The 27,596-nt window shown below is 39.0% G+C and overlaps 1 protein-coding gene across 1 annotated transcript in view; it reads left to right on the forward strand.

Annotated features, from left to right (window-relative positions):
• The window catches only part of DNAJC3 (DnaJ heat shock protein family (Hsp40) member C3), an 85,613-nt gene that overhangs the window by 34,778 nt on the left and 23,239 nt on the right, over positions 1-27,596 (forward strand). Inside the window, exons 5-9 of the mRNA XM_030856886.3 lie at positions 12,619-12,771; positions 14,659-14,840; positions 15,277-15,396; positions 20,542-20,647; positions 20,732-20,852. Coding sequence (XP_030712746.1) covers positions 12,619-12,771; positions 14,659-14,840; positions 15,277-15,396; positions 20,542-20,647; positions 20,732-20,852 — 682 coding nt within the window. The remainder of the gene's footprint in view (positions 1-12,618; positions 12,772-14,658; positions 14,841-15,276; positions 15,397-20,541; positions 20,648-20,731; positions 20,853-27,596) is intronic.

Below are 27,596 nucleotides of genomic sequence, written 5' to 3' on the forward strand. Positions count from 1 at the left end.
TTCCCGTCTTGCCCCTAGGTTCTTCATGACCTTTTTTTTTTTTCCCTTAGATTCCGTATATATGTGTTAGCATACGGTATTTGTTTTTCTCTTTCTGACTTACTTCACTCTCTATGACAGACACTAGGTCCATCCACCTCACTACAAATAACTCAATTTCCTTTCTTTTTATGGCTCAGTAATATTCCGTTGTGTATATGTGCCACATCTTCTTTATCCATTCATCTGTTGATGGACACTTACGTTGCTTCCATGACCTGGCTGTTGTAAATAGTGCTGCAATGAACATTGTGGTACATGACTCTTTTTGAATAATGGTTTTCTCAGGGTATATGCCCAGTGGTGGGATTGCTGGGTCGTATGGTGGTTCTATTTTTAGTCTTTTAAGGAACCTCCATACTGTTCTCCATAGTGGCTGTATCAATTTACATTCCCACCAACAGTGCAAGCAGGTTCCCTTTTCTCCACACCCTCTCCAGCATTTATTGTTTGTAGATTTTTTGATGATGGCCATTCTGACCAGTGAGATGATATCTCGTTGTAGTTTTGATTTGCATTTCTCTAATGATTAATGATGCTGAGCATCCTTTCATGTGTTTGTTGGCAGTCTGTGTATCTTCTTTGGAGAAATGTCTATTTAGGTCTTCTGCCCATTTTTGGATTGGGTTGTTTGTTTTTTTGATATTGAGCTGCATGTGCTGCTTGTAAATTTTGGAAATTAATCCTTTGTCAGTTGCCTCATTTGGAAATATTTTCTCCCATTCTGAGGGTTGTCTTCTCATCTTGTTTATTGTTTACTTTGCTGTGCAAAAGCTTTTAAGTTTCATTAGGTCCCATTTGTTTATTTTTGTTTTTATTTCCATTTCTCTAGGCGGTGGGTCAAAAAGGATCTTGCTGTGATTTATGTCATAGAGTGTTCTGCCTATGTTTTCCTCTAAGAGTTTTATAGTGTCTGGCCTTACATTTAGGTCTTTAATCCATTTTGAGTTTATTTTTGTGTTTGGTGTTAGGGAGTGTTCTAATTTCATTCTTTTACATGTAGCTGTCCAGTTTTCCCAGCACCACTTATTGAAGAGGCTGTCTTTTCTCCACTGTATATTCTTGCCTCCTTTATCAAAGATAAGGTGACCATAGGTGCATGAGTTTATCTCTGGACTTTCTATCCTGTTCCATTGATCTCTATTTCTGTTTTTGTGCCAGTACCATACTGTCTTGATTACTGTAGCTTTGTAGTATAGTCTGCAGTCTGGGAGCCTGATTCCTCCAGCTCCATATTTCTTTCTCAAGATTGCTTTGGCTATTCGTGGTCTTTTGTGTTTACATACAGATTGTGAGATTTTCTGTTCTAGTTCTGTGAAAAATGCCATTGGTAGTTTGATAGGGATTGCATTGAGTCTGTAGATTGCTTTGGGTAGTTCAGTCATTTTCAGAATGTTGATTCTTCCAATCCAAGGACATGGTATATCTCTCCATCTATTTGTATCATCTTTAATTTACTTTATCAGTGTCTTATAATTATCTGCATACAGGTCTTTTGTCTCCTTTTGTAACTTTATTCCTAGTTATTTTATTTTTTTTGTTGCAGTGGTCAGTGGGAGTGTTTTCTTAATTTCACTTTCAGAGTTTTCATCATTAGTGTATAGGAATGCCAGAGATTTCTGAGCATTAATTTTGTATCCTGCTACTTTTACCAAATTCATTGATTAGCTCCAGTAGTTTTCTGGTAGCATCTTTAGGATTCTCTATGTATAGTATTGTGTCATCTGCAAACAGTGACAGCTTTACATCTTCTTTTCCTTGGATTCCTTTTATTTCTTTTTCTTCTCTGATTGCTGTGGCTAAAACTTCCAAAACTATGTTGAATAATAGTAGTGAGAGTGGGAAACCTTGTCTTGTTCCTGATCTTAGTGGAAATGGTTTCAGTTTTTCACCATTGAGGACGATGTTGGCTGTGTGTTTGTCATATATGGCGTTTATTATGTTGAGGTAAGTTTCCTCTGTGCCTACTTTCTGGAAGGTTTTTATCATAAATGGGTGTTGAATTTTGTTGATAGCTTTCTCTGCATCTATTGAGATGATCATATGGTTTTTCTCCTTCAGTTTGTTAATATGGTGTATCACATTGCTTGATTTGCATATATTGAAGAATCCTTGCATTACTGGGATAAACGCCACTTGATCATGGTGTATGATGCTCTTAATGTGCTGTTGGATTCTGCTTGCCTGTAGTTTGTTGAGGATTTTTGCATCTATGTTCATCAGTGATATTGGCCTGTAGTTTTCTTTCTTTGTGACATCTTTGTCTGGTTTTGGTATCAGGGTGATGATGGCCTCATAGAATGAGTTTGGCCCCGTAGAATGAGTTTCTTGCCTATATTTGGAAGAGTTTGAGAAGGATAGGTGTTATCTCTTCTCTAAATGTTTGATAGAATTCGCCTGTGAAGCCATCTGGTCCTGGGCTTTTGCTTGTTTGAAGATTTTTAATCACAGTTTCAATTTCAGTGCTTGTGATTGGTCTGTTCATATTTTCTATTTTTTCCTGGTTCAGTCTCATAAGGTTGTGCATTTCTAAGAATTTGTCCATTCCTTCCAGGTTGTCCATTTTATTGGCACATGGTTGCTTGTAGTAATCTCTCATGATACTTTGTATTTCTGCAGTGTCAGTTGTTACTTCTCCTTTTTCATTTCTAATTCTATTGATTTAAGTCTTTTCCCTTTTTTTTCTTGATGAGTCTGGCTAATGGTTTATCAATTTTGTTTATCTTATCAGAACCAGCTTTTAGTAGTATTGATCTTTGCTATCGTTTCCTTCATTTCTTTTTCACTTAATTCTGACCTGATGTTTATGATTTCTTTCCTTCTGTTAACTTGGGGGGCTTTTTGTTCTTCTTTCTCTAACTGCTTTAGATGTAAGGTTAGGCTTTTTTATTTCAGATGTTTCTTGTTTTTTGAGACAGGGTTGTATTGCTATAAACTTCCCTCTTAGAAGTGCTTTTGCTGCATCCCATAGGTTTTGGGTCATCATGTTTTCATCGTCATTTGTTTCTAGGTATTTTTTGATTTCCTCTTTGATTTCTTCAGTGATCTGTTGGTTATTTAGTAGTGTATTGTTTAGCCTCCATGTGTTTGTATTTTTTACAGATTTTTTCCTGTAATTGATATCTAGTCTCATAGCGTTGTAGTCAGATAAGATACTTGATACGATTCAATTTTCTTAAATTTACCAAGGCTTGATTTGTGACCCAAGATATGATCTATCCTGGAGAATATTCCATGAGCACTTGAGAAGAAAGTATAATCTGCAATTTTTGGATGGAATGTCCTATAAATATCAATTAAGTCCATCTTGTTTAATTTATCATTTAAGCTTGTGTGTCCTTATATATTTTCATTTTGGATGATCTGTCCACTGATGAAAGTGGGGTGTTAGAAAGTTCCCTACTATGATTGTGTTATTGTTGATTTCCTCTTTTATGGCTGTTAGCATGTGCTTTAATGTATTGAGGTGCTCCTATGTTGGGCACATAAATATTTACAGTTGTTATATCTTCTTCTTGGATTGACCCCTTGGTCATTATGTAGTGTCCTTTTTTGTCTCTTGTAATAGTCTTTATTTTAAAGTCTATTTTGTCTGATATGAGAATTGCTACTCCAGCTTTATTTTGATTTCCATGGAGTATCATTTTCCGTCCCCTCACTTTCAGTCTGTACGTGTCCCTAGGTCTGAAGCGGGTCTCTTGTAGACAGCGTATGTATGGGTCTTATTTTTGTGTCCATTCAGCCAGTCTGTGTCTTTTGGTTTGAGCATTTAATCCATTTACGTTTAAGGTGGTTATCGATATGTATGTTCCTTGTACCATTTTCTTAATTGTTTTGGGTTTGTTATTGTAAGTCTTTTCCTTTACTTGTGTTTCCTGCCTAGAGAAGTTCCTTTAGCATTTACTGTAGAGCTGGTTTAGTGGTGCTGAATTCTCTTAGCTTTTGCTTGTCTGTAAAGGTTTTAATTTCTCTGTCAAATCTGAATGAGATCCTTGCTGGGTAGAGTAATCTTGGTTGTAGGTTTTCCCCTTTCATCAGTTTAAATATGTCCTGCCAGTCCCTTCTGGCTTCCAGAGTTTCTGCTGAAAGATCACCTGTTAACCTTACGGGGATTCCCGTGTATGATAATTGTTGCTTTTCCGTTGCTGCTTTTAATATTTTTTGTGTGTGTTTAATTTTTGATAGTTTGATTAATATGTGTCTTGGCATGTTTCTCCTTTGATTTATCCTGTATGGGACTCTCTGCGCTTCCTGGACTTGATTGACTATTTCCTTACCCATATTACGGAAGTTTTCAACTATAATCTCTTCACATATTTTCTGAGTCCCTTTTTTTTCCCCTTCTTCTTCTGGGACCCCTATAATTGGAATGTTGGTGTGTTTCTCTTGTCCCAGAGGTCTCTGAGTCTGTCCTCAATTCTTTTCATTCTTTTTTCTTTATTCTGCTCTGTGGTAGTTATTTCCACTATTTTATCTTCCAGGTCACTCATCCATTCTTCAGCCTCAGTTATTCTGTTGATTCCTTCTAGAGAACTTTTAGTTTCATTTATTGTGTTGTTCTTCATTGTTTGTTTGATCTTTAGTTCTTCTAGGTCCTTGTTAAACATTTCTTGTATTTTCTCCTTTCTATTTCCAAGATTTTGAATTATCTTTACTGTCATTACTCTGAATTCTTTTTCAGGCAGACTGCCTATTTCCTCTTCATTTGTTTGGTCTGGTGGGTTTTTACCCTGTTCCTTCATCTGCTGTGTATTTCTCTGTCTGCTCATTTTGTTTAACAGTGTGTTTGGGGTTTCCTTTTTGCAGGCTGCAGGTTTGTAGTTCCTGTTGTATTTGGTTTTTGCTCCCAGTGGGTAAGGTTGGTTCAGTGGGTTGTGTAGGCTTTCTGGTGGAAGAGAGTGGTGCCTGTGTTCTGGTGGATGAGGCTGGATCTTGTCTTTCTGGTGAGCCAGGACCATATCCAGTGGTGTGTTTTGGGGTGTCTGTGAACTTATGATTTTAGGCAGCCTCTCTGTTAATGGTTGGCTTGTGTTCCTGTCTTGCTAGTTGTTCGGCATAGGGTGTCCAGCACTGGAGCTTGCTGGTCATTGAGTGGAGCTGGGTTTTAGCGTTGAGACGGAGATCTCTGGGAGAGCTTTCGCTGTTTGGTGTTACGTGGGGTTGGGACGTCTCCTGGGGACCAATGTCTTGAACTCAGCTCTCCCACCTCGAGGCTCACGCCTGACACCTGGCCAGAGCACCAAGACCCTGTCAGCCACACGGCTCAGAAGAAAAGGGAGAAAAAAGAAGAAAGGAAGAAAGAAAAAATAAATAAAATAAAGGTATTAAAATAGAAAAAAATTAATAAAAATGAAAACATAAAATGTAATTAAAAAAAGAAAAAGTGACCAACGAAACCAACAAACAAATCTACCAAAGATAACAAGTGCTAAAAACTATACTAAAAACACCCCAAACAACAACTAAAAATGGACAGTCAGAACCCTATGACAAATGGCAAAAGCAAAGCTATACAGAGAAAATCACACAAAGAAGCATCCCCATACACACTCACAAAAAGAGAAAAAGGGAAAAAAAATGTATATTAAAAAAAAGGAAGAGAGCAACCAAATCAATAAACATATCTACCAATGATAATAAGCTCTAAATACTAAATAAGATAAACATAAAACCAGAAACCAAATAGATGCAGAAAGCAAACCCCTAGTCTAAAGTTGCTCCCAAAGTCCACCACCTCAATTTTGGGATGATTTGTTGTTCATTCAGGTATTCCACAGATGCAGGGTACGTCAAGTTGATTGTGGAGATTTAATCCACTGCTCCTGAGGCTCCATGGAGAAATTTCCCTTTCTCTTCTTTGTTCACACAGCTCCTAGGGTTCAGCTTTGGATTTGGCCCCGCCTCTGCGTGTAGGTCGCCTGAGGGTGTTTGTTCCCCACCCAGACAGGATGGGGTTAAAATAGTGGTTGATTAGGGGGCTCTGGCTCACTCAGGCCGAGGGGGGCAGGGAGGGATATGGAATGTGGGGCAAGCCTGCAGCAACAGAGGCCAGAGTGACGTTGCACCAGCCTGAGGCGCACCATGTGTTCTCCCGGGGAAGTTGTCCCTGGATCACGGGACCCTGGCAGTGGCGGGCCGCACAGGCTACCGAGACGGGAGGTGTGGACAGTGACCTGTGCTTCACACAGGCTTCTTGGTGGCGGCAGCAGCAGCCTTAGCATTTCATGCCTGTCTCTGGGGTCCGTGCTGGTAGCTGCAGCTCACGCCCGTCTCTGGAGCTCGTTTAGGTGGTGCTCGGAATCTGCTCGCCTTGTGCACCCTGAAACAGTGGTCTCTTGCCTGTTAGGCAGGTCCAGACTTTTTCCTGGACTCCCTCCCTGCTAGCTGTGGCACACTAGCCCCCTTCAGGCTGTGTTCATGCAGCCACCCCCAGTCCTCTCTCTGGGATCTGACCTCTGAAGCCCGAGCCTCAGCTCCCAGCCCCCGCCCGCCCCAGCAGGTGAGCAGACAAGCCTCTCAGGCTGGTGAGTGCTGGTTGGCACCAATCCTCTGTGCGAGAATGTCTCCGCTTTGCCCTCTGCACCCCTGTTGCTGTGCTCTCCTCCGTAGCTCCGAAGCTTCCCCCCGCCCTCCTCCTGTCTCCGCCACTGAAGGGTCTTCCTAGTGTGTGGAAACTTTTCCTCCACAGCTCCCTCCCAGAGGTGCAGGTCTCGTTCCTATTCTTTTGTCTCTGTTTTTTCTTTTTTCTTTTGCCCTACCCAGGTATGTGGGGAGTTTCTTGCCTTTTGGGAAGTCTGAGGTCTTCTGCCAGTGTTCAGTAGGTGTTCTGTAGGAGTTGTTCCACATGTAGGTATAGTTTTGATGTATTTGTGGGGAAGAAGGTGATTTCTACGTCTTACTCCTCCGCCATATTGAAGTTGTCCCCTAGTTACCTATTTTATACACATTATCAATAGTGTATATATGTCAATCCCAATTTGCCAATTCACCCCCCCTTCCCCCTTGGTATCCATACATTTGTTCTCTGTATCTTTGTCTCTATTTCTGCTTTGTAAATAAGATCGTCTATACCAATTATTTCAGATTCCACATATATGCATTAATATATGATATTCATTTTTCTCTTTCTGACTTCCTTCACTCTGTAAGACAGTCTCTAGGTCCTTCCACGTCTCTACAAATGACCCGATTTCAGTCCTTTTAATGGCTGAGTAGTATTCTTTGTGTGTGTGTGTGTGTGTGTGTGTGTGTGTGTGTGTGTATCTCCACACCACATCTGTTTTATCCATTCATCTGCTGAGGGACATTTAGGTTGCTTCCATTTCTTGGCTATTATAAACAGTGCTGCTGTGGATATTTGGATGCATGTATCTTTTCGAGTAGGGTTTTCTCTGGGTATATGCCCAGGAGTGGGATTGCAGGATCATGTGATAACTCTGTTTTTAGTTTTTTAAGGAACCTCCATACTGTTCTTCATAGTGGGCTGCACCAATTTGCATCCCCACCAACTTTGTAGGAGGATTGCTTTTTCTCCACACCCTCTCCAGCATTTATTGTTTGTAGGCTTCTTAATGTTGACCATTCTGACTGGTGTGAAGTGATACCTTATGGTAGTTTTGGTTTGCATTTCTTTAATAATTAGTGATGTTGAGCACCCTTTCATGTGCCTGTTGAGCATCTGTATGTCTTCTTTGGAGAAATGTCTGTTTAGGTCTTCTGCCCATTTTTCATTGGGTTGTTTGGTTTTTTTCATATTAAGCTGTATGAACTGTTTGTACATTTTAGAAATTAATACCCTGTCTGTAGCATCATTTGCAAATATTTTCCTCCAGTCTGCTGGTTGTCTTTTCATTTTGTTTGTGGTTTCCTTTGCTGTGCAAAAGCTTTTAAGTTTAATTGAGTTCCTTTTGTTTATTTTTGTTTTTATTACCATTACTCTGGGAGATGGATCCAAGAAGTATTGCTGGAATTTATGTCAAGGAGTGTTTTGCCTCCATTTTCCTCCAGGAGTTTTATAGTATCTGGTCTCACATTTAGGTCTTTAATCCATTTTGAGTTTATTTTTGTATTTAGTGTTAGGGAATGTTCTAATTTCAGTCTTTTACATGTAGCTGTCCAGTTTTCCCAGCACCACTTATTGAAGAGGCTGTCTTTTCTCCATTGTATATTCTTGCCTCCTTTGTTGTAGATTAATTGACCATAAGTGCATGGGTTTATTTCTGGGCTTTCTATCTTGTTCCATTGATCTCTATTTCTGTTTTTTGTGCCAGTACCACACTGTTTTAATTACTGTAGTTTTTTAATATAGTCTGAAGTTAGGGAGTGTGATTCCTCCAGCTCCGTTCTCTCTCAAGATTGTTTTGGTTATTCGAGGTTTTTTGTGTTTCTATACAAATTAAAAAAATTTTTGTTCTAGTTCTGTGAAAAATACCATTGGTAATTTGATAGGGGTTGCATTGAATCTGTAGATTGCCTTGGGTTCTATGGTTGTTTTAACCATGTTAATTCTTCCAGTCCAAGAACTTGGTGTATATTTCCATCTATGTTGTCTTCAGTTTCTTTCACTAACATCTTAGAGTTCTCAGAGTACAGGTCTGTTGCCTCTTTAGGTAGGGTTATTCCTAGATATTTTATTCTTTTTGATGTGATAGTTAATGAGATTGTTTCCTTAATTTCTGTTTCTGATATTTCATTGCTAGTATATAGAAATTCAACAGATTTATTTATATTAATCTTGTATCCAGTAACTTTACCAAATTCATTGATGAGCTCTAGTAGTTTTCTGGTAGCATCTGTAGGATTTTCTATGTATAGCCTCATGTTGTCTGCAACAGTTTTACTTCTTCTTTTCCATTTTGGATTCCTTCTATTTGTTTTTTTTCTCTGATTGCTGTGGTTAGGACTTGAATAAAAGTGGTGAGAGTGGACATCCTTGTCTTGTTCCCAATCTGAGAGGAAATGCTTTCAGCTTTTCACCATTGCGTGTGATGTTGGCTGTGGGTTTGTCATGTGTGACCTTTATTATGTTGAGGTATGTTCCCTCTATGCCCACTTTCTGAAGAGTTTTTTTAATCACAAGTGGATGTTGAATTTTATCTTTTCTGTATCTATTGAGATGATCATATAGTTTTTATTCTTTAACTTGTCAATGTGGTATATTGTGTTGATTTGCAGATGTTGAAAACTCCTTGCATCCCTGGAATAAACCCCACTTGATCATGGTGTATGAGCCTTTCAGTGTGTGGAATCAGTTTGCTAGCATTTTGTGGACGATTTTTGCATCTATGTTCATTATTACGATTTTTTCTCCAAAAGATAGTGACTGTGGTTAATAAGAAATAAAGTACTGTTACAGATAGAGGTTTGGCTGAAAGAGTCAGAAATGTAAAGCACCAAAGAAAAGAAGGGATATCAAGAAACATGACAAAAGGAGGGAGGGAAATATCAGTAGGGTTCACTCTCCACGGGGAAGTATCGCAGAACATGAGAGGGCAGTTGGGAGGAGTCAGCAACCTTGGGATAAGAGTGAAAAGCTTCATCTCACTTAACCCTCTTTGAAACTCTCCTGAGTTATATGCCCTTAGTTTGTTCCTCAGACTCCTTTCTTACCTCCCTGGAAGAATCTCCCCCTCTTCTCCTTTTCCCTCCCAACCCCAAAGAAGCCCAGATGACCAGAGCTCACTCCTTCTTTCCCATTCCCATTATTTGACCATGGAGTGAGGCTGAGCCCTCCATTCTCACCCTCGAGGTTTAGGGCCTTCCCCTCCCTCACCTTCCTACAAGATTGTGTTGAAGAGAATAGACTGTAAAAGTTTGGGAGAGAAAAGATGCAAATTCCATCCAGAAGAGGCAGTCTCTAATACATTCTGTCCAAAAGGGGGCAGTAGTGTACACATAGGAAACAACTTACCAATATATATGCCCCCCTCTATGTCCACTGCAGCATTATTTACAATAGCCAAGATATGGAAACAACCTAAGTGTCCATTGATGGATGAACAAATAAGGTGTAGGGGCTTCCCTGGTGGCGCAGTGGTTGAGAGTTCGCCTGCCGATGCGGGGGACACGGGTTTGTGCCCCGGTCTGGGAAGATCCCACATGCCACGGAGCGGCTAGGCCCATGAGCCATGGCCACTGAGCCTGCGCGTCTGGAGCCTGTGCTCCACAACGGGAGGGGCCACAACAGTGAGAGGCCTGTGTACTGCAAAAAAATAAAAAATAATAAAAAAATAAGATGTAGTATGTATATGCAGTGGAATACTATTCAGCTATAAAAAAGAAATCCTTCCATTTGTGACAATATGGATGGATCTTGAGTGTATTAGGCTAAGTAAAATAAATCAGATGGAGAAAGACAAATACTGTATGATTTCACTTATGTGGAATCTAAAAAGACAAACAAATGAACAAACAAAATGAAATTTATTCATAGTTGCAGAGAATAGATTAGTGGTTACTGGAGGGGACGGGGGTTGGGAGTTGGGTATAATGGGTGAAGGGGGTCAGCTGTATAATGATGAATGGTAACTAGACTTGTGGGAGTGATCACTTGGTAGTGTATACAGATGTTGAATTATAATGCTGGATACCTGACACATCATCATCATCATCATCATCATCATTGTGGAAACAAGTTATCACTAAACATCTACTTTTACCCAGAGCAAAGTGACAGCACATACACACTTATACTCCTTCCAGCGTGGTTTATTAAAAATATTCAAGACTACCCCGAGGATGCTAAAGCAAAGACAGGTATTCCATAGCCCAAAGTAGCTTCCTTCAACTTGTAAATTCAGTCATGCAGGGAAAATCCTCCTCCATAGTGAGCTAAGGTTGCCATTTCCCAGTGACCTGTGAATGCTTGGAGTCCTAGCCATTCCTTCAAAAGCCAAAGATTAAACAGACAGAAAAGAATACCTAAAATATCCAAAAAACAAAATGGAGAAATACAGTCCCTTCACCAAGAACTAATATTCCTAAGTTTTCTCATTCGGAGTATTCTCTTCTACCAGGTAGCTACTGGGGGTGTTTTTAAAACATGAGTCCACTGAAGGGGAAGCAGTGTGATCGGTCAACCGAAGGGGAGGTATTTCTAGAAATAACCTACTGGTGTCTGTACTTCACCCAAAACGGGAGCCCATTAACTACAATTCCCATCTTAGTAGGAATATTAGATTCCAGGAATTATCACATAGAAACTAATCTTAAAGAAAAATCTTTCCAAAAAATCAGTAGCTTTTTATTTATTTATTTTATTTATTTATTTTTTTGCGGTACACGGGCCTCTCACTGTTGTGGCCTCTCCCGTTGCAGAGCACAGGCTCTGGACGCGCAGGCCCATTGGCCATGGCTCACGGGCCTAGCCGCTCTGCGGCATGTGAGATCTTCCCGGACCGGGGCACGAACCCGTGTCCCCTGCATTGGCAGGCGGGCTCTCAACCACTGCGCCACCAGGGAAGCCCAAAATCAGTAGCTTTTTAATGTAGGCATCCAATTTTTCTGTGCCGTTAGGCTTAAGATTTTTCCATCTGGAGGAAGAAATTGTTAAGAGTTGACTGTGCATATGAGGCCAACCTGGGGGCAGGAATGAACTGTAAGCAGACACAAGGGATTTTATTGAGGTGGCAGAAATGGTCTAAAACTGTGATAATGGTTGCATACTTTGTAAGTTTATTAAAAATCATGAAATTGCACAGTCAAAATGAGTGAATTTTATGGTATATAAAGTATACCTTGATAAAGATGTTTAATAAAAGAGTCAATGTGTGAACCTCCTAAAATCATGTCATAAGCCTTTTAAATAAGATATTACTCTCTTATTTTTCCCTGTAAAGTCTTCCTTTCTTACTATACCTCAAACCCTCTGGTATCAAATCCTTTTTATCTTATAACCTCTAAAAAACTGCCCTCTCCTTCAGTTTCCCTATGCTCTTCATTATTGTGATAAAATTATTTTATACTTAAAAATAAATACTTAAGGGGCTTCCCTGGTGGCGCAGTGGTTGAGAGTCTGCCTGCCGATGCAGGGGACACGGGTTCGTGTCCCGGTCCAGGAAGATCCCACATGCCGTGGAGTGGCTGGGCGCGTGAGCCATGGCCGAGGAGCCTGTGCTCCGCGACGGGAGAGGCCACAACAGTGAGAGGCCCGTGTACCGCAAAAAAAAAAAAAAAAAAAAACTTAAGAAATATAATTAGAAGGCAAAACACATAAAACTCAAGTTTTTCTGCAGCTATATATAAGAAAGTGAGAAAGGTGCTTTTCTTCATTCTTCTCTACCTTTTCACATTCCTAAATATATTTGCTTCCTGGGAAGTTTTGGCGACCCAACTGTTTTGACTCTAGCTCCACTGCTTGCTCTCGTGCACCGTATTGGTGGGAATAAGAATGCCTTTGCTGCTGCTTCCCACAGTGATCAGCACCAGGGGACGAGTCATTGGAGAAGCCAGTTGTGCCAGTGTCTCCTTACCCCTTTCCCCCGATGAACTTGAGTGTTTGGAAGGGTCAGATCATTGTATATTATGGTTGTTACACTCAAGAGATTGAAAACCCTGTTTAATTTCTTATTATTGTTATAGCTCAAATCAAATCCAAGTGAAAATGAAGAAAAAGAAGCCCAGTCCCAACTTATCAAATCTGATGAAATGCAGCATTTGCGTTCACAAGCACTTGATGCTTTTGAAAGTTCAGATTATATTGCTGCTATAACCTTCCTTGATAAGGTTTTAGAGGTAAGTTTTTTTTTTGCTCTTGCAGCTGACATGCCTAACACTTACTGCTTTTTACTATAAGGTATGTGTATATACTTTGACATGTTATATACCACAAAAAACCTAGATAGCATAAAATCAGATTGACCCTGGGGTTTTCAGCTCCTAATTGAAAGATGGTGTTTATACAGAACAAAATTTGGGACTGAAATTTTCAGTAAATATACTGAAGGTGCTATGGAGTGGGAGTTGCATATTTTTGTACATTGCCTGCTTTGCTGTTTTCTGTTTGATTTTGCATTTTGGGGGGGCAGGGCAAGAAAACTCTAGGGGTTAGTTAATGGGGTAAAAGATGAAAGAGTTGGTTGAAGAAAAAGGAAAAATGATGTTTGGGAGGAAAGATGAGTGTTTAGAGTGAGAAGTTTCTAGGGAAGAAGGCAGATGAAGAGTTGATAGGATCCAGAGGGTTCTAGATAGGGAAGTCTAAGTCTGCCTCAGCAAGGACTTAATGACAAAGGATGTAATGGTTTCAGAAGGAAGTCTAAAATAATATTCAAATGGAAGCAGTCATAATTCATATTTATTTATCATTTTCATAGCACTTTGTGTAGTCTAATCTTGGCAATAAACTCGATGTATGTAGAATGGCCACTTTTTGATAGTTTTATAGAGGAAATTGTGTGATGTCCAGTGGAATTCACGGTTTACTAAATTATTTTGTTAATGCTTTATCAAGGAAATATAAATTTATGATTTTCACCTTCCAGTAATGAGACTATCCATCTTGACCTAGCTTGTTGTATTTAGTTTATATACAATATTGATTTTGATATCTTACTCTGAAAAGTTGACATGACTTTAATACAGCTCTAAGAAATATATAAAGACACTTACACAGGTCTTATTGGTGAGCATTTGGGTTTACATTTTGAAGAATACTAGTGGTGTACTAAACATTGACAACTTTTTGATAAAATGGAAACAGTGAAGCTTCAGCCTTCTCACATTGTTTTTCTCTTTATTTTTGTGATATGCGGATTTAATTTCAAAGAGGTAACATATTTTAAAAGATCATTTAATATAGTTACTGGTAGAATAAAAATATTTTGTGAATTTAGAGCCTAGATTTTATTTTTTGAGACTAGAAATTAGAATTGTTAACTACAAAAATCCAGTTAGAAAATATTCTCTTCAAAATCAAATACAGTAGGGCTTCCCTGGTGGCGCAGTGGTTAAGAATTCACCTGCCAATGCAGGGGACACGGGTTCGAGCCCTGGTCTGAGAAGATCCCACATGCTGCAGAGCAGCTGAGCTTGTGCGCAACTGCTGAGCCTGTGCTCTAGAGCCCGCGTATCACAACTACTGAAGCCCACGTGCCTAGAGCCCTTGCTTCGCAATAGGAGAGGAGAGGCCACCGCAATGAGAAGCCTGCACAAGGCAGCAGAGAGTGGTCCCACTCGCCGCAACTGGAGAAAAGCCCATGTGCAGCAACGAAGACCCAACACGGCCAAAAATAAAAAATTAAATAAAATAAATAAATTTATATAAAAAAATCAAATATACTTCACTGGGAACCACTTTCTAATAGTAAATACCATGTTTTCTTACTTTCAGTGTTTTAGAATTATATAACTGAAAGGGGTAGGGAAAGGGCCTTGTTAGTACATATATCCCTTACCCCATTGGAATTTATTTAAGACATCTGTGGAGAAATTATTTTGTCACATCTCATTATTTTTGTGACATCTAAATTGTATTAGACTTTTTAATATTACTTACAATATAGGAGTCATCACATTAATTGAGGATGTTTTATGTTGATAAATATGTAGATAAAATATATCAGGTGCAAGTATGAATGTGCATAATTTACTGTTTCTTTAAGTCTAGTTCTTTTGTTTCTCAAGGTTTGTGTTTGGGATGCAGAATTACGGGAACTTCGAGCTGAATGTTTTATAAAAGAAGGGGAACCTAGGAAAGCGATAAGTGACTTAAAAGCTGCATCAAAATTGAAGAATGATAATACTGAGGCATTTTATAAAATCAGCACACTGTACTATGAGCTAGGAGACCATGAACTATCTCTCAGGTCAGTTCTAGTAACATACACATCTCCTCATCTTTTTATTGTTTGCAGTAAGAGAATACTCCCATTTTCTTTTTAACTTTAATAAAATTATGGTTAAGGCTTTTTTATATATCTATAATTTTGTGTTATCTCTTAAGTTATTCTGCTTCCACATTAGTTCTTTTCATACTTCATGAAATAATAAATAGGGTATTACATTTGCAGAAGCAAAATAGTGTTTGTTATATATCTCTACTTAAGTCATTTGAACTAGAATTAATAAATGTGTGTGCATAATACAATGTCGTATATAACAGTGTATGATAAATTATTGTCAGTATATTTTAATTGTTACAGACAAAAAATACCTTTTGTTGTGATTTCTATATTTAGTATGAAAAACCATTTATTGATTATTTTTACTTGGAGTATTTTCCTTTTTTTAATCCATGAACAGTGAAGTTCGTGAATGTCTTAAACTTGACCAGGATCATAAAAGGTGTTTTGCACACTATAAACAAGTCAAGAAACTTAATAAGCTGATTAAGTCAGCTGAAGAGCTCATCAAAGAAGGCAGGTAAGACTCTGCTTGTGTAGAGGATCTCACCTTCCCTCATATGTCTGGTTGTGGCCACAAAAGAACAACTGAACTGCTTGCTCTTACTTCTTGCCGTTGAGGGTGGAGTATCTTAGATGGCATTGAGCCTTAGCAAAACTACAATTGTACACTTTTTGAATAAGGCAGAATATAAATAATGGTAACTACATAGTATTCTTTTTTAAATTTATTTACAATTTGTTTATTTGTTTATTTTCAGCTGTGTTGGGTCTTCATTGATGCGTGTGGGCTTTCTCTAGTTGCAGCCAGCGGGGTTGTTGTGGTGCGCGGGCTTCTCATTGCAGTGGCTTCTTTTGTTGAGAGCACAGGCTCCAGGTGCGCGGCCTCAGTAGTTGTGGCACGCGGGCTTAGTTGCTCCGCGGCATGTGGAATCTTCCAGAACCAGGGCTCAAACCCGTGTCCTGGCAGACGGATTCTTACCACTGTGCCACCAGGGAAGTCCCTGCATAATATTCTTACCAGCAGATTTATTTTATATTTCACCAACTATTTACTGAATTTTTCCTGTATCAGGAACTGACTATGTACTGGGGGGTGCAGAAATGAATATGAATAGTAGTGTTTGGTCTTAAGATGCTGGTAGTTTAGTGTGGGAGACAGGCACATAAATTGATTATTAAAAGGTAATATACATCTAGAGTGATAGCGATGTATACAGAGTATGCAGACATTTCCTCTCAGTACAGGATTCTGGGTTAACAGTTCTTTTGTTACAGCAGCTGAAAAATATTGTGCCATTTCTTTCTGGCTTCCATGGTTCTTGATGAGAAATCCATTGTCATTCTAATTGTTTTTTCCCTAAAGATAAGGAGTTATTTTCCTCTGACTGCTTTTCAGATTATTTCCTTGTCTTTAGTTTTCAGAAGTTTAATTATGATATATCTCAGCATGGATTTCTTTGTGTTTATCCTGTTTGGCGTATCCTTAGCTTCTAGAATATGTAGGTTTATGTCTCTTGTCAAATTTTGGGAAGTTTCCAGCCATTATTTCTGGGAATACTTTTTCAGCCCTGCCCTCTCTCTGTTTTCCTTCTTAGACTCTAATTAACATAAATGTTAGAGTTTTTGTTTTAGCCCTACAGTCCCTGAGGCTCTGTTTATTTTTCTTTTTCAGTTCATTTTCTCTGTTGTTCAGATTTGGTAATTTCTATTCTTCCAATTCACTGATTCTTTTCTCTGTCCCCTACATTCTGCTCTTGAGCACATGTGGTGAGCAATTTATTTCAGTTTTTATACTTTTCAGTTCTAAAAATTCTATTTGGAATGTTCATATCTTCTATTTCTTTGCTGAGACTTTCCATTTCTTTGCTGAGGCATTCTATTTTTTCATTTGCTTTAAGCATGTTTGTTAATTGCTGCTTTTTTCATGGCTGCTTTAACATCTCTGTCCTCTTGGTGTTGGTTTGAGATCTTCCTGTTTCTTGGTATGATGATTAGTTTGTTTTTTTGCGGTACACGGGCCTCTCATTGTTGTGGCCTCTCCCATTGCGGAGCACAGGCTCCAGATGTGCAGGCTCAGCGGCCATGGCTCACGGGCCCAGCCACTCCGTGGCACGTGGGATCTTCCCAGACTGGGGTACGAACCCGTGTCCCCTGCATCGGCAGGTGGACCCCCAACCACTGCGCCACCAGGGAAGCCCTGATGATTAGTTTTTAATTGAAACCTGGATATGTTCATTTTATAAGATACTGTATTTTATTTAAATCTTCTGTTTTGGGTGGCTTTTCCTGACATTGTTCCAGCAAAGTGAGCATGAGGGCCTGGGGGGTAGGCACAACCTCGTTAACTGCCAGATTGAGGTAGAAGTTTCCCACTTGGCCTTCATTGCTATTCGAGGTGTGGGATTGTCACTACTGCTTGGTGTGGGTAAGAGTTTTGGGGACTCAGTTCTGGCCATGGATGAAAGTTCTGGCTCCCAACGTGGCATTCTCCGACACCACCTTGCTTGGGTGTGGACACACCTCATTACAGGCTCACCAGGGAAGAAGTCTAGGCTCTCCAGTTGACCTGCTGATATTGGTGGGGGTGGGATCATAATTTTCTTGTCTCCCCCTTTCTTAGTCTTTTCATATTAAAAAAAAAGGACATACAATGTCCAGGATATTTACACAGGTATCTAGGTAGAGGAATTGGGGAAGGTACATCTACTCCACCTTTCCAGAAGCTACCTTTTTTTGTTTTTTTAAAGTGAAGTGCATTATTTTCTAATTGAACTTTTAATTTCTAATTGTAGTTTCACACATAGTTTTAAGAAATAGAGCGAGGTCTCGCATACTCTGTATAATTTCCTACAATTGTACCATCTTGGAAATCTATAGAACAGTATCCCAACTAGGATTTTGACATTGATGTCTAGCTTTTGCTTTAAGTTTTGTATTTAAACCTATATTTTAATACAGTGGCATTTAAATTTGAAGATTGCAGCACTTTGGGAATAATGTGCCACAATGGCATGTAAATGCAGCTTGCGTTGGGTGGGCCAAAAAGTGCCTTCGGTTTTTTAACTAAAAATAAAAGACACATTTTTCATTTTCACCAAGAACGTTATTGAACAACGTATTCACCCTTTTTTTCCACTACCTTCTGCCATTTTTCAGGCAACGTCATAATTCCATCTACCAAAACCTTTTTATCTTTTTGAGCAAAGAACTGTTCCAGGTGCCTTTTACAGTCTTCCAGGAAATTGAAATTTTTTCTGTTAACAGAATTTTGTAAAGACCGGAATAAATGGAAATCTGAAGGTGCAATGTCTGGTGAATATGGTGGATGGATCAGAACTTCCCAGCCGAGCTGCAACAGTTTTTGCCTGGTCATCAAAGAAACATATGCGGTCTTGTGTTATCCTGATGGAAGATTATGTGTTTTCTGTTGATTAATTCTGGATGCTTTTCGTGGAGTGCTGCTTTCAGTTGGTCTAATTGGGAGCAGTACTTGTTGGAATTAATCGTTTGGTTTTCCAGAAGGAGCTCATAATAGAGGACTCCCTTCCAATCCCACCGTATACACAACATCATCTTCTTTGGATGAAGACGGGCCTTTGGTGTAGTTGGTGGTGATGCATTTCGCTTGCCCCACGATCTCTTCCGTTCCACATTACTGTACGGTATCCACTTTTCATCGCCCGTCACAATTTGTTTTAAAAATGGAACGTTTTCATTACGTTTCAGTTGAAAATTGCATGTGGAAATATGGTCAAGAAGGTTTTTTCCGCTTAACTTACGTGGAACCGAAACATCAAAGTGATTCATATAACCAAGCTGGTGCAAACGATTTTCAACATTTGATTTGGATATTTTGAGTATGTTGGCTATCTCCCGCATGGTATAATGTTGACTGCTCTCAGTTTTTGTTTCTATTTGATCGCTGTCAACTTCAACTGGTCTACCCGACCGTGGAGCATCATCCAGTGAGAAATCTCCAGCATGAAACTTCGCAAACCACTTTTGACATGTTCAGTCGGTCACAGCACCTTCTCCATACACTGCACAAAACTTTTTGTGCATTTCAGTTGCATTTTTACCTTTCTTGAAATAATAAAGCATAATATGCTGAAAATGTTGCTTTTTTTCTTCCATCTTCAACATTAAAATGGCTACACAAAAATTCACCAATTTTTTTTTTTTTTTTTGGCCGTACGCGGGCCTCTCACTGTTGTGGCCTCTCCCGTTGCGGAGCACAGGCTCCGGACGCGCAGGCTCAGTGGCCATGGCTCGCGGGGCCCAGCTGCTCCGCGGCATGTGGGATATTGCCGGACCAGGGCACAAACCCGTATCCCCTGCATCGGCAGGCGGACTCTCAACCACTGTGCCACCAGGGAAGCCCACCAATTTTGATCTTTTTTTAAATGCACACTGATATGACACATACAGTCTAACATAATTGTTTCAAATGAAGTTAAAGACAACTAAGTGCTACTAGAGCCATCTATGGAAAAAACTGAAAAAACCTTTTGGCCAACCCAACAGTTTGCCATTAATGAGGAGAGTAACAATGCATAACATGACTAGTACTTTCCACCGGTTTAAAAAAATGCTGAAATAGCTTTTATTGTTCTTAGAAAGCTAGTAACGTTGGGAATTTAAGCAGGTTTCTTGTCCGCGGAGTAACTAAGCCTGTGCGCCACAACTACTGAGCCCGCGTGCCACAACTACTGAAGCCCGTGCGCCTAGAGCCCATGCTCCTCAACAAGAGAAGCCACTGCAATGAGAAGCCCGCACACCGCAATGAAGAATAGCCCCCGCTCGCCACAGCTAGAGAAAAGTCCACGTGTGGCAACGAAGACCCAATGCAGCCAAAAATAAATAAAATTAAAAAAAAAAAGGTTACCTACTGTATGATTACATTTATATAGCATTCATGAAATAAAATTATAGAGGTGGTAAACAGATGAGAAATTGCTGAGGGTTAGGGAGCAGGATGATGTGTAATTATAAAGGGATGGCATGAAGGAACCTTACAGAGGTGGAGTAGAGCTGTATCTTCATTGTGGTGATGGTTACACGAATCTACACATGTGATAAAACTATATAAAACTACGTATACTCACACACACATACATATACACACACAACTAAGTGAGTAGAAAACTGTTGAAATCTCCAGAAAAAATAAAAAGCAGGTTTCTTCTGCAAGGAATTACAATGTACTTAGATTTGAATATTGATATTTGTTATATAAAATAACATGTAATGGGCGCTGTTATTTCATCAAAGTGTGTAGTAACTAAGAAAGAAAACCTGATCTCTGTTTTGCTGAAAGTATAAGCCTTGTATAGTCGGACTTTAACAAAGTGTTTTCCTCAGTTTCAAAATCATGAGCACTTTTCTGTAGAGAATTCATCATTTGGTTTGATGGGTACTCACAGGTATGCTTTGATTTATCCAGATACATTTTCTGTGGTCATGTGTGTTATCTCCCAACTCTTAATTGCAGAGAGAACCTTCCTTGCTACTGTAGATTAATAAGGTAGAAGCAGTCTTTGAAGGGATGTGCTCATTCAGGTCAATTGATTTAAGTAACATATAGTGAAGAATAGAGGGTCGTTTCTTTAGCTCTGGAAATAGAATTTCATTTTTTACTCATCATGATTTGCTCATTTAACAGATACACAGATGCGACCAGCAAATATGAATCTGTCATGAAAACAGAGCCAAGTGTTTCTGAGTATACAATTCGTTCAAAAGAAAGGATTTGCCACTGCTTTTCGAAGGTAACTGTTGACTCACTCCCAGAATTGTAAAAACTTGACATTGTGGAAAACAACTATAAATTCTTTTCTCACACTTACTTTTAGGATGAGAAGCCTGTTGAAGCTATTCGAGTGTGTTCGGAAGTTTTACAGATGGAACCTGACAATGTGAACGCTCTGAAAGACCGAGCAGAGGCCTATTTAATAGAAGAGATGTACGATGAAGGTAAATCTTTGAGGAATTTGATTTGCGATACCTAAAAGTTGTTATATGTGCAATTAGCACCTGTTTAACATCCTTTTGTTTAGAACAAGTTTACCAGAGTACCTGGAAATGTTGGCAATTTTAGAAAAATGGCAGAGAACCTGAAAATTATTCTTTCTTGGTGGAACATGAAAACTATACCATATAAGGAAAGAGTTCTGCTGTTGACACCAGTACAGTGGAATATAAAACTAAAAATTTTAACTTTCTTTGTTGGAGACAAGTTAGAAAAGATATATAACAAGGTAGAAAATTTAAATTATAGATCTCATATCATCGAGAGGTAATCACTGCTTGTTTTGGATTTACACCTTTCAGACTTTATGCATATGTATGAGTGTGTATTTTATGCATACATATTCTACGCATGTATGCAGTATATATATTCTACCTACAGCAGACATACATGTGACATATATGCGTAAATATAAAATGATCCTCTGTGACCCCTAAGCTGTTTAGTAAATGTTAGGATACCTGCTTACCGAACTTTGTTCAAGTTGAAGTAGCAGAGAGAGAGATTCCTGCTAGATGTTGTAAGGACCTTGAATAAAGGCAGTGGCCTATTTTTGGAAGATAACTAAGGGAAATACAGTAATTGTATAGAATCCTTTCATATATATATATATATATATTTTTTTCTCTTTCATATATTTTGTTTTGTGATCTTTTTCATGTGACATTATGCTATAAACATTTAAATGAGATGATTTTGAAAAGAAGTGAGTCTTAGAGCCCTTAATGAAAAGTTTTTGTTTCAAATCAAGTAAAGCGTTTTCTTTTCTTTATTTATTTTTAACATCTTTATTGGAGTATAATTGCTTTACAATGGTGTGTTAGTTTCTGCTTTATAACAAAGTGAATCAGCTATACATATACTTATATCCCCATATCTCCTTCCTCTTGCGTCTCCCTCCCACCCTCCCTATACCACCCCTCGAGGTGGTCACAAAGCACCGAGCTGATCTCAATGTGCTATGCGGCTGCTTCCCAGTAGCTATCTATTTTACATTTGGTAGTGTATATATGTCCATGCCACTCTCTCACTTCATCCCAGCTTACCCTTCCCCCTCCCTGTGTCCTCAAGTCCATACTCTATGTCTGTGTCTTTATTCCTGTCATGCCCCTAGGTTCTTCAGAACCATTTTGTTTTTTTTTTAGATTTCCATATATATGTGTTAGCATACGGTATTTTTTTTTTCTCTTTCTGACTTACTTCACTCTGTATGACAGTCTCTAGGTCCATCCACCTCACTACAAATAACTCAATTTCATTTCTTTCTATGGCTGAGTAATACTCCATTGTATATATGTGCCACATCTTCTTTATCCATTCATCTGTCGATGGACACTTAGGTTGCTTCCAAGTCCTGGCTATTGTAAACAGTGCTGTAATGAACATTGTGGTACATGACTCTTTTTGAATTATGGTTTACTCAGGGTATATGCCCAGTAGTAGGATTGCTGGGTCGCATGGTAGTTCTATTATTAGTTTTTTTGAGGAACCTCCATACTGTTCTTCATAGTGGCTGTATCAGTTTACATTCCCACCAGCAGTGTAAGAGGATTCCCTTTTCTCCACACCCTCTCCAGCATGTATTGTTTGTCGATTTTTTGATGGGCATTCTGATTGGTATGAGGTGATACCTCACTGTAGTTTTGATTTTCATTTCTCTAATGATTAGTGATGTTGAGCATCCTTTCATGTGTTTGTTGGATATCTGTATATCTTCTTTGGAGAAATGTCTATTTAGGTCTTCTGCGCATTTTTGGATTGGGTTGTTTGTTTTTTTTGATATTGAGCTGCACGAGCTGCTTATAAATTTTGGAGATTAATCTTCTGTCAGTTCCTTCATTTGCAAATATTTCCTGCCATTCTGAGGGTTGCCTTGCATCCCGTTTATGGTTTCCTTTGCTGTGCAAAAACTTTTAAGTTTCATTAGGTTCCATTTGTCTATTTTTTTCCATTTTTCTAGGAGGTGGGTCAAAAAGGATCTTGCTGTGATTTATGTCATAGAATGTTCTGCCTATGTTTTCCTCTAAGAGTTTTATAGTGTCTGGCCTTACATTTAGGTCTTTAATCCATTTTGAGTTTATTTTTGTGTATGGTGTGAGGGAATGTTCTAATTTCATTCTTTTACATGTAGCTGTCCAGTTTGCCCAGCACCACTTATTGAAGAGGCTGTCTTTTCTCCATTGTATATCCTTGCCTCCTTTATCAAAGATAAGGTGACCGTATGTTCGTGCGTTTATCTCTGGGCTTTCTATCCTATTCCATTGATCCATATTTCTGTTTTTGTGCCAGTACCATACTGTCTTGATTACTGTAGCTTTGTAGTATAGTCTGCAGTCAGGAAGCCTGATTCCTCCAGCTCTGTTTTTTCCTCAAGATTGCTTTGGCTATTCGTGGTCTTTTGTGTTTCCATACAAATTGTGCACTTTTTTGTTCTAGTTCTGTGAAAAATGCCATTGGTAGTTTGATAGGGATTGCATTGAATCTATAGATTACTTTGTGTAGTATAGTCATTTTCAGAATGTTGATCCTTCCAGTCCAAGAACATGGTCTATCTCTCCATCTGTTTGTATCCTCTTTAATTTCTTTCATCAGTGTCTTATAATTTTCTGCATACAGGTCTTTTGTCTCCTTAGGTAGCTGTATTCCTAGGTATTTTATTCTTTTCGTTGCAGTGGTAAATGGGAGTGTTTCCTTAATTTCTCTTTCAGATTTTTATCATTAGTGTATAGGAATGCAAGAGATTTCTGGGCATTAATTTTGTATCCTGCTCCTTTACCAAATTCATTGATTGGCTCTAGTAGTTTTCTGGTAGCATCTTTAGGATTCTCTATGTATAGTATCATGTCATCTGCAAACAGTGACAGCTTTACATCTTCTTTTCTGATTTGGATTCCTTTTATTTCTTTTTCTTCTCAGATTGCTGTGGCTAAAACTTCCAAAACTATGTTGAATAATAGTGGTGAGACTGGACAACCTTGTCTGGTTCCTGATCTTACAGGAAATGGTTTCAGTTTTTCACCACTGAGAACAATGTTGGCTGTGGGTTTGTCATATATGGCCTTTATTATGTTGAGGTAAATTCCCTCTATGCCTACTTTCTGGATGGTTTTTTATCATAAATGGGTGTTGAATTTTGCCAAAAGCTTTTTCTGCATCTTTTGAGATGATCATATGGTTTTTCTACTTCAATTTGTTAATATGGAGTATTGCATTGATTGATTTGCATATATTGAAGAATCCTTGCACTCCTGGGATAAACCCCACTTGATCATGGTGTGTGAGCCTTTTCATGTGCTACTGGATTCCGTTTGCTAGTATTTTGTTGAGGATTTCTGCATCTATTTTCATCAGTGATATTGGCCTGTAGTTTTCTTTCTTTGTGACATCTTTGTCTGGTTTTGGTATCAGGGTGATGGTGGCCTCGTAGAATGAGTTTGGGAGTGTTCCTCCCTCTGCTATATTTTGGAAGAGTTTGAGAAGGATAGGTGTTAGCTCTTCTCTAAATGTTTGATAGAATTCGCCTGTGAAGCCATCTTGTCCTGGGCTTTTGTTTGTTGGAAGATTTTTAATCAGTTTCAATTTCAGTGCTTGTGATTTGTCTGTTTATATTTTCTGTTTTTCCTGGTTCAGTCTCGGAAGGTTGTGCTTTTCTAAGAATTTGTCCATTCCTTCCAGGTTGTACATTTTATTGGCATATAGTTGCTTGTATTAAACTCTCATGATCCTTTGTATTTCTGCAGTGTCAGTTGTTACTTCTCCTTTTTTATTTCTAATTCTAGTGATTTGAGTCTTCTCTTTTTTTCTTGGTGAGTCTGGCTAATGGTTTATGAACTTTGTTTATCTTCTCAAAGAACCAGCTTTAGTTTTATTGATCTTTGCTGTTGTTTCCTTCATTTGTTTTTTCATTTATTTCTGATCTGATCTTTATGATTTCTTTCCTTCGCCTAACTTTGGCGTTTTTTTGTTCTTCTTTCTCTAATTGCTTTAGGTGTAAGGTTAGGTTGTTTATTTGAGATGTTTCTTGTTTTCTTGAGGTAGGATTGTATTGCTATAAACTTTACTCTTAGAACTGCTTTTGCTGCATCCTATGGGTTTTGGGTCATTGTGCTTTCATTATCATTTGTTTCTAGGTACCTTTTGATTTCCCCTTTGATTTCTTCAGTGATCTGTTGGTTATTTAGTAGTGTATTGTTTAGCCTCCATGTATTTGTATTTTTTACAGATTTCTTCCTGTAATTGATATCTAGTCTTATAGCGTTGTGGTCGGAAAAGACACTTGATACGATTTCAATTTTCTTAAATTTACCAAGGCTTGATTTGTGACCCAAGATATGATCTATCCTGGAGAATGTACCATGAGCACTTGAGAAGAAAGTGTATTCTGTTGTTTTTGGATGGAATGTCCTATAAATATCAATTAGGTCCATCTTTTTTTAATGTATCATTTAAAGTTTGTGTTTCCTTATTTATTTTCATTTTGGATGATCTGTCCATTGGTGAAAGTGGGGTGTTTAATTCCCCTACTATTAATTGTGTTACTGTCAATATCCCCTTTTATGGCTGTTAGCATTTGCCTTATGTATTGAGATGCTCTTATATTGGATTCATAAGTGTTTACAATTGTTATATCTTCTTCTTGAATTGATCCTTTCTTGAATTGATCCCAAAGTGTCCTTCTTTGTCTCTCGTAATAGTCTTTATTTTAAAGTCTATTTTGTCTGATACGAGATTTGCTACTCCAGCTTTATTTTGATTTCCATTTGTGTGGAATATCGTTTTCCATCCCCTCACTTTCAGTCTGTATGTGTCCCTAGGTCTGAAGCTGGTCTCTTGTAGACATCATATATATGGGTCTTTTTTTGTATCCATTCAGCCAGTCAGTGTCTTTTGGTTGGAGCATTTAATCCATTTACATTTAAGGTAGTTATTGATATGTGTGTTCCTATTACCATTTTCTTAATTGTTTTGGGTTTGTTATTGTAGGTCTTTTCCTTCTCTTGTGTTTCCTACCTAGAGCAGTTCCTTTAGCATTTGTTGTAAAGCTGGTGTGGTGGTGTTGAATTCTCTTAGCTTTTGCTTGTCAATTAGGTTTTAAGTTTTCTGTCGAATCTGAATGAGATCCTGCTGGGTAGAGTAATGTTGGTTGTAGGTTTTTCCATTTCATCACTTTTAATATGTCTTGCCACTCCCTTCTGGCTTGCAGAGTTTCTGCTGAAAGATCAGTTGTTAACCATATGGGGATTCCCAGGTATGTTATTTGATGTTTTTCCCTTGCTGCTTTTTTTTTCTTTCTTTTTTTTTTTTTTTGCGGTACACGGGCCTCTCACTGTTGTGGCCTCTCCCGTTGCGGAGCACAGGCTCCGGACGCACAGGCTCAGCAACCATGGCTCACGGGCCCAGCTGCTCCGTGACATGTGGGATCTTCCCGGACCGGGGCACGAACCCGTGTCCCCTGCATTGGCAGGCGGACTCTCAACCACTGTGCCACCAGGGAAGCCCTTCCCTTGCTACTTTTAATATTTTTTGTTTGTATTTAGTTTTTGATAGTTTGATTAATATGTGCTTGGAGTGTTTCCCCTTGGGTTTATCCTGTTTGGGACTCTCTGTGCTTCCTGGACTTGATTGACTATTTTTTTCCCCATATTAGGGAATTTTTCAACTATAATCTCTTCAAATTAAATGTTTTCTCAGTCTCTTTCTTTTTCTCTTCTTCTTCTCGGACCCTTATAATTCAAATGTTGGTGCATTTATTGTTGTCCCAGAGGTCCCTGAGACTCTACTCAATTCTTTTCATTCTTATTTCTGTATTCTGCTCTGCAGTAGTTATTTCCACTATTTTATCTTCCAGGTCACTTATCCATTCTTCTGTCTCAGTTATTCTGCTATTGATTCTTTCTAGAGATTTTTTTTTTTTTTTTTTTTTTTTTGGCTATACGCGGGCCTCTCACTGTTGTGGCCTCTCCCATTGCAGAGCACAGGCTCCGGACGCGCAGGCTCGGCGGCCATGGCTCACGGGCCCAGCCGCTCCGTGGCATGTGGGATCTTCCTGGACCGGGGCACGAACCCGTGTCCCCTGCATCAGCAGGCGGACTCTCAACCACTGCGCCACCAGGGAAGCCCCTAGAGAAGTTTTAATTTCATTTATTGTGTTGTTCATCAGTGTTTGTTTGCTCTCTAGTTCTTCTAGGTCCTTGTTAAACGTTTTTTATATTTTCTCCTTTCCATTTCCAAGATTTTGGATCATCTTTACTATCATTACTCTGAATTCTTTTTCAGGTAGACTGCCTATTTCCTTTTCATTTGCTAGGTCTGGTGCGTTTTTACTTTTCTTCTTTATCTGCTGTGTGTTCCTCTGTCTTCTCATTTTGCTTACTGACTGTGTTTGGGGGTTTCCTTTTCACAGGCTGCAGGTTCGTAGTTCCTGTGTTTTTTTTGGTGTCTGCCCCCAGTGGCTAAGGTTGGTTCAGTGGGTTGTGTAGGCCTCCTGGTGGAGGGGACTGGTTCTTGCGTTCTGGTGGATGAGGCTGGATCTTGTCTTTCTGGTGGGCAGGACCACATCCAGTGGTGTGTTTTGGGGTGTCTGTGACCTTATTATGATTTTAGACAGCCTCTCTGCCAGTGGGTGGGGTTTTGTTTCTGTCTTGCTAGTTGTTTGGCATAGGGTGTCCAGCACTGGAGCTTGCTGGTTA

This window comes from Globicephala melas, chromosome 18, assembly GCF_963455315.2.
Source record: "Globicephala melas chromosome 18, mGloMel1.2, whole genome shotgun sequence".
Lineage (NCBI taxonomy): Eukaryota > Metazoa > Chordata > Mammalia > Artiodactyla > Delphinidae > Globicephala > Globicephala melas.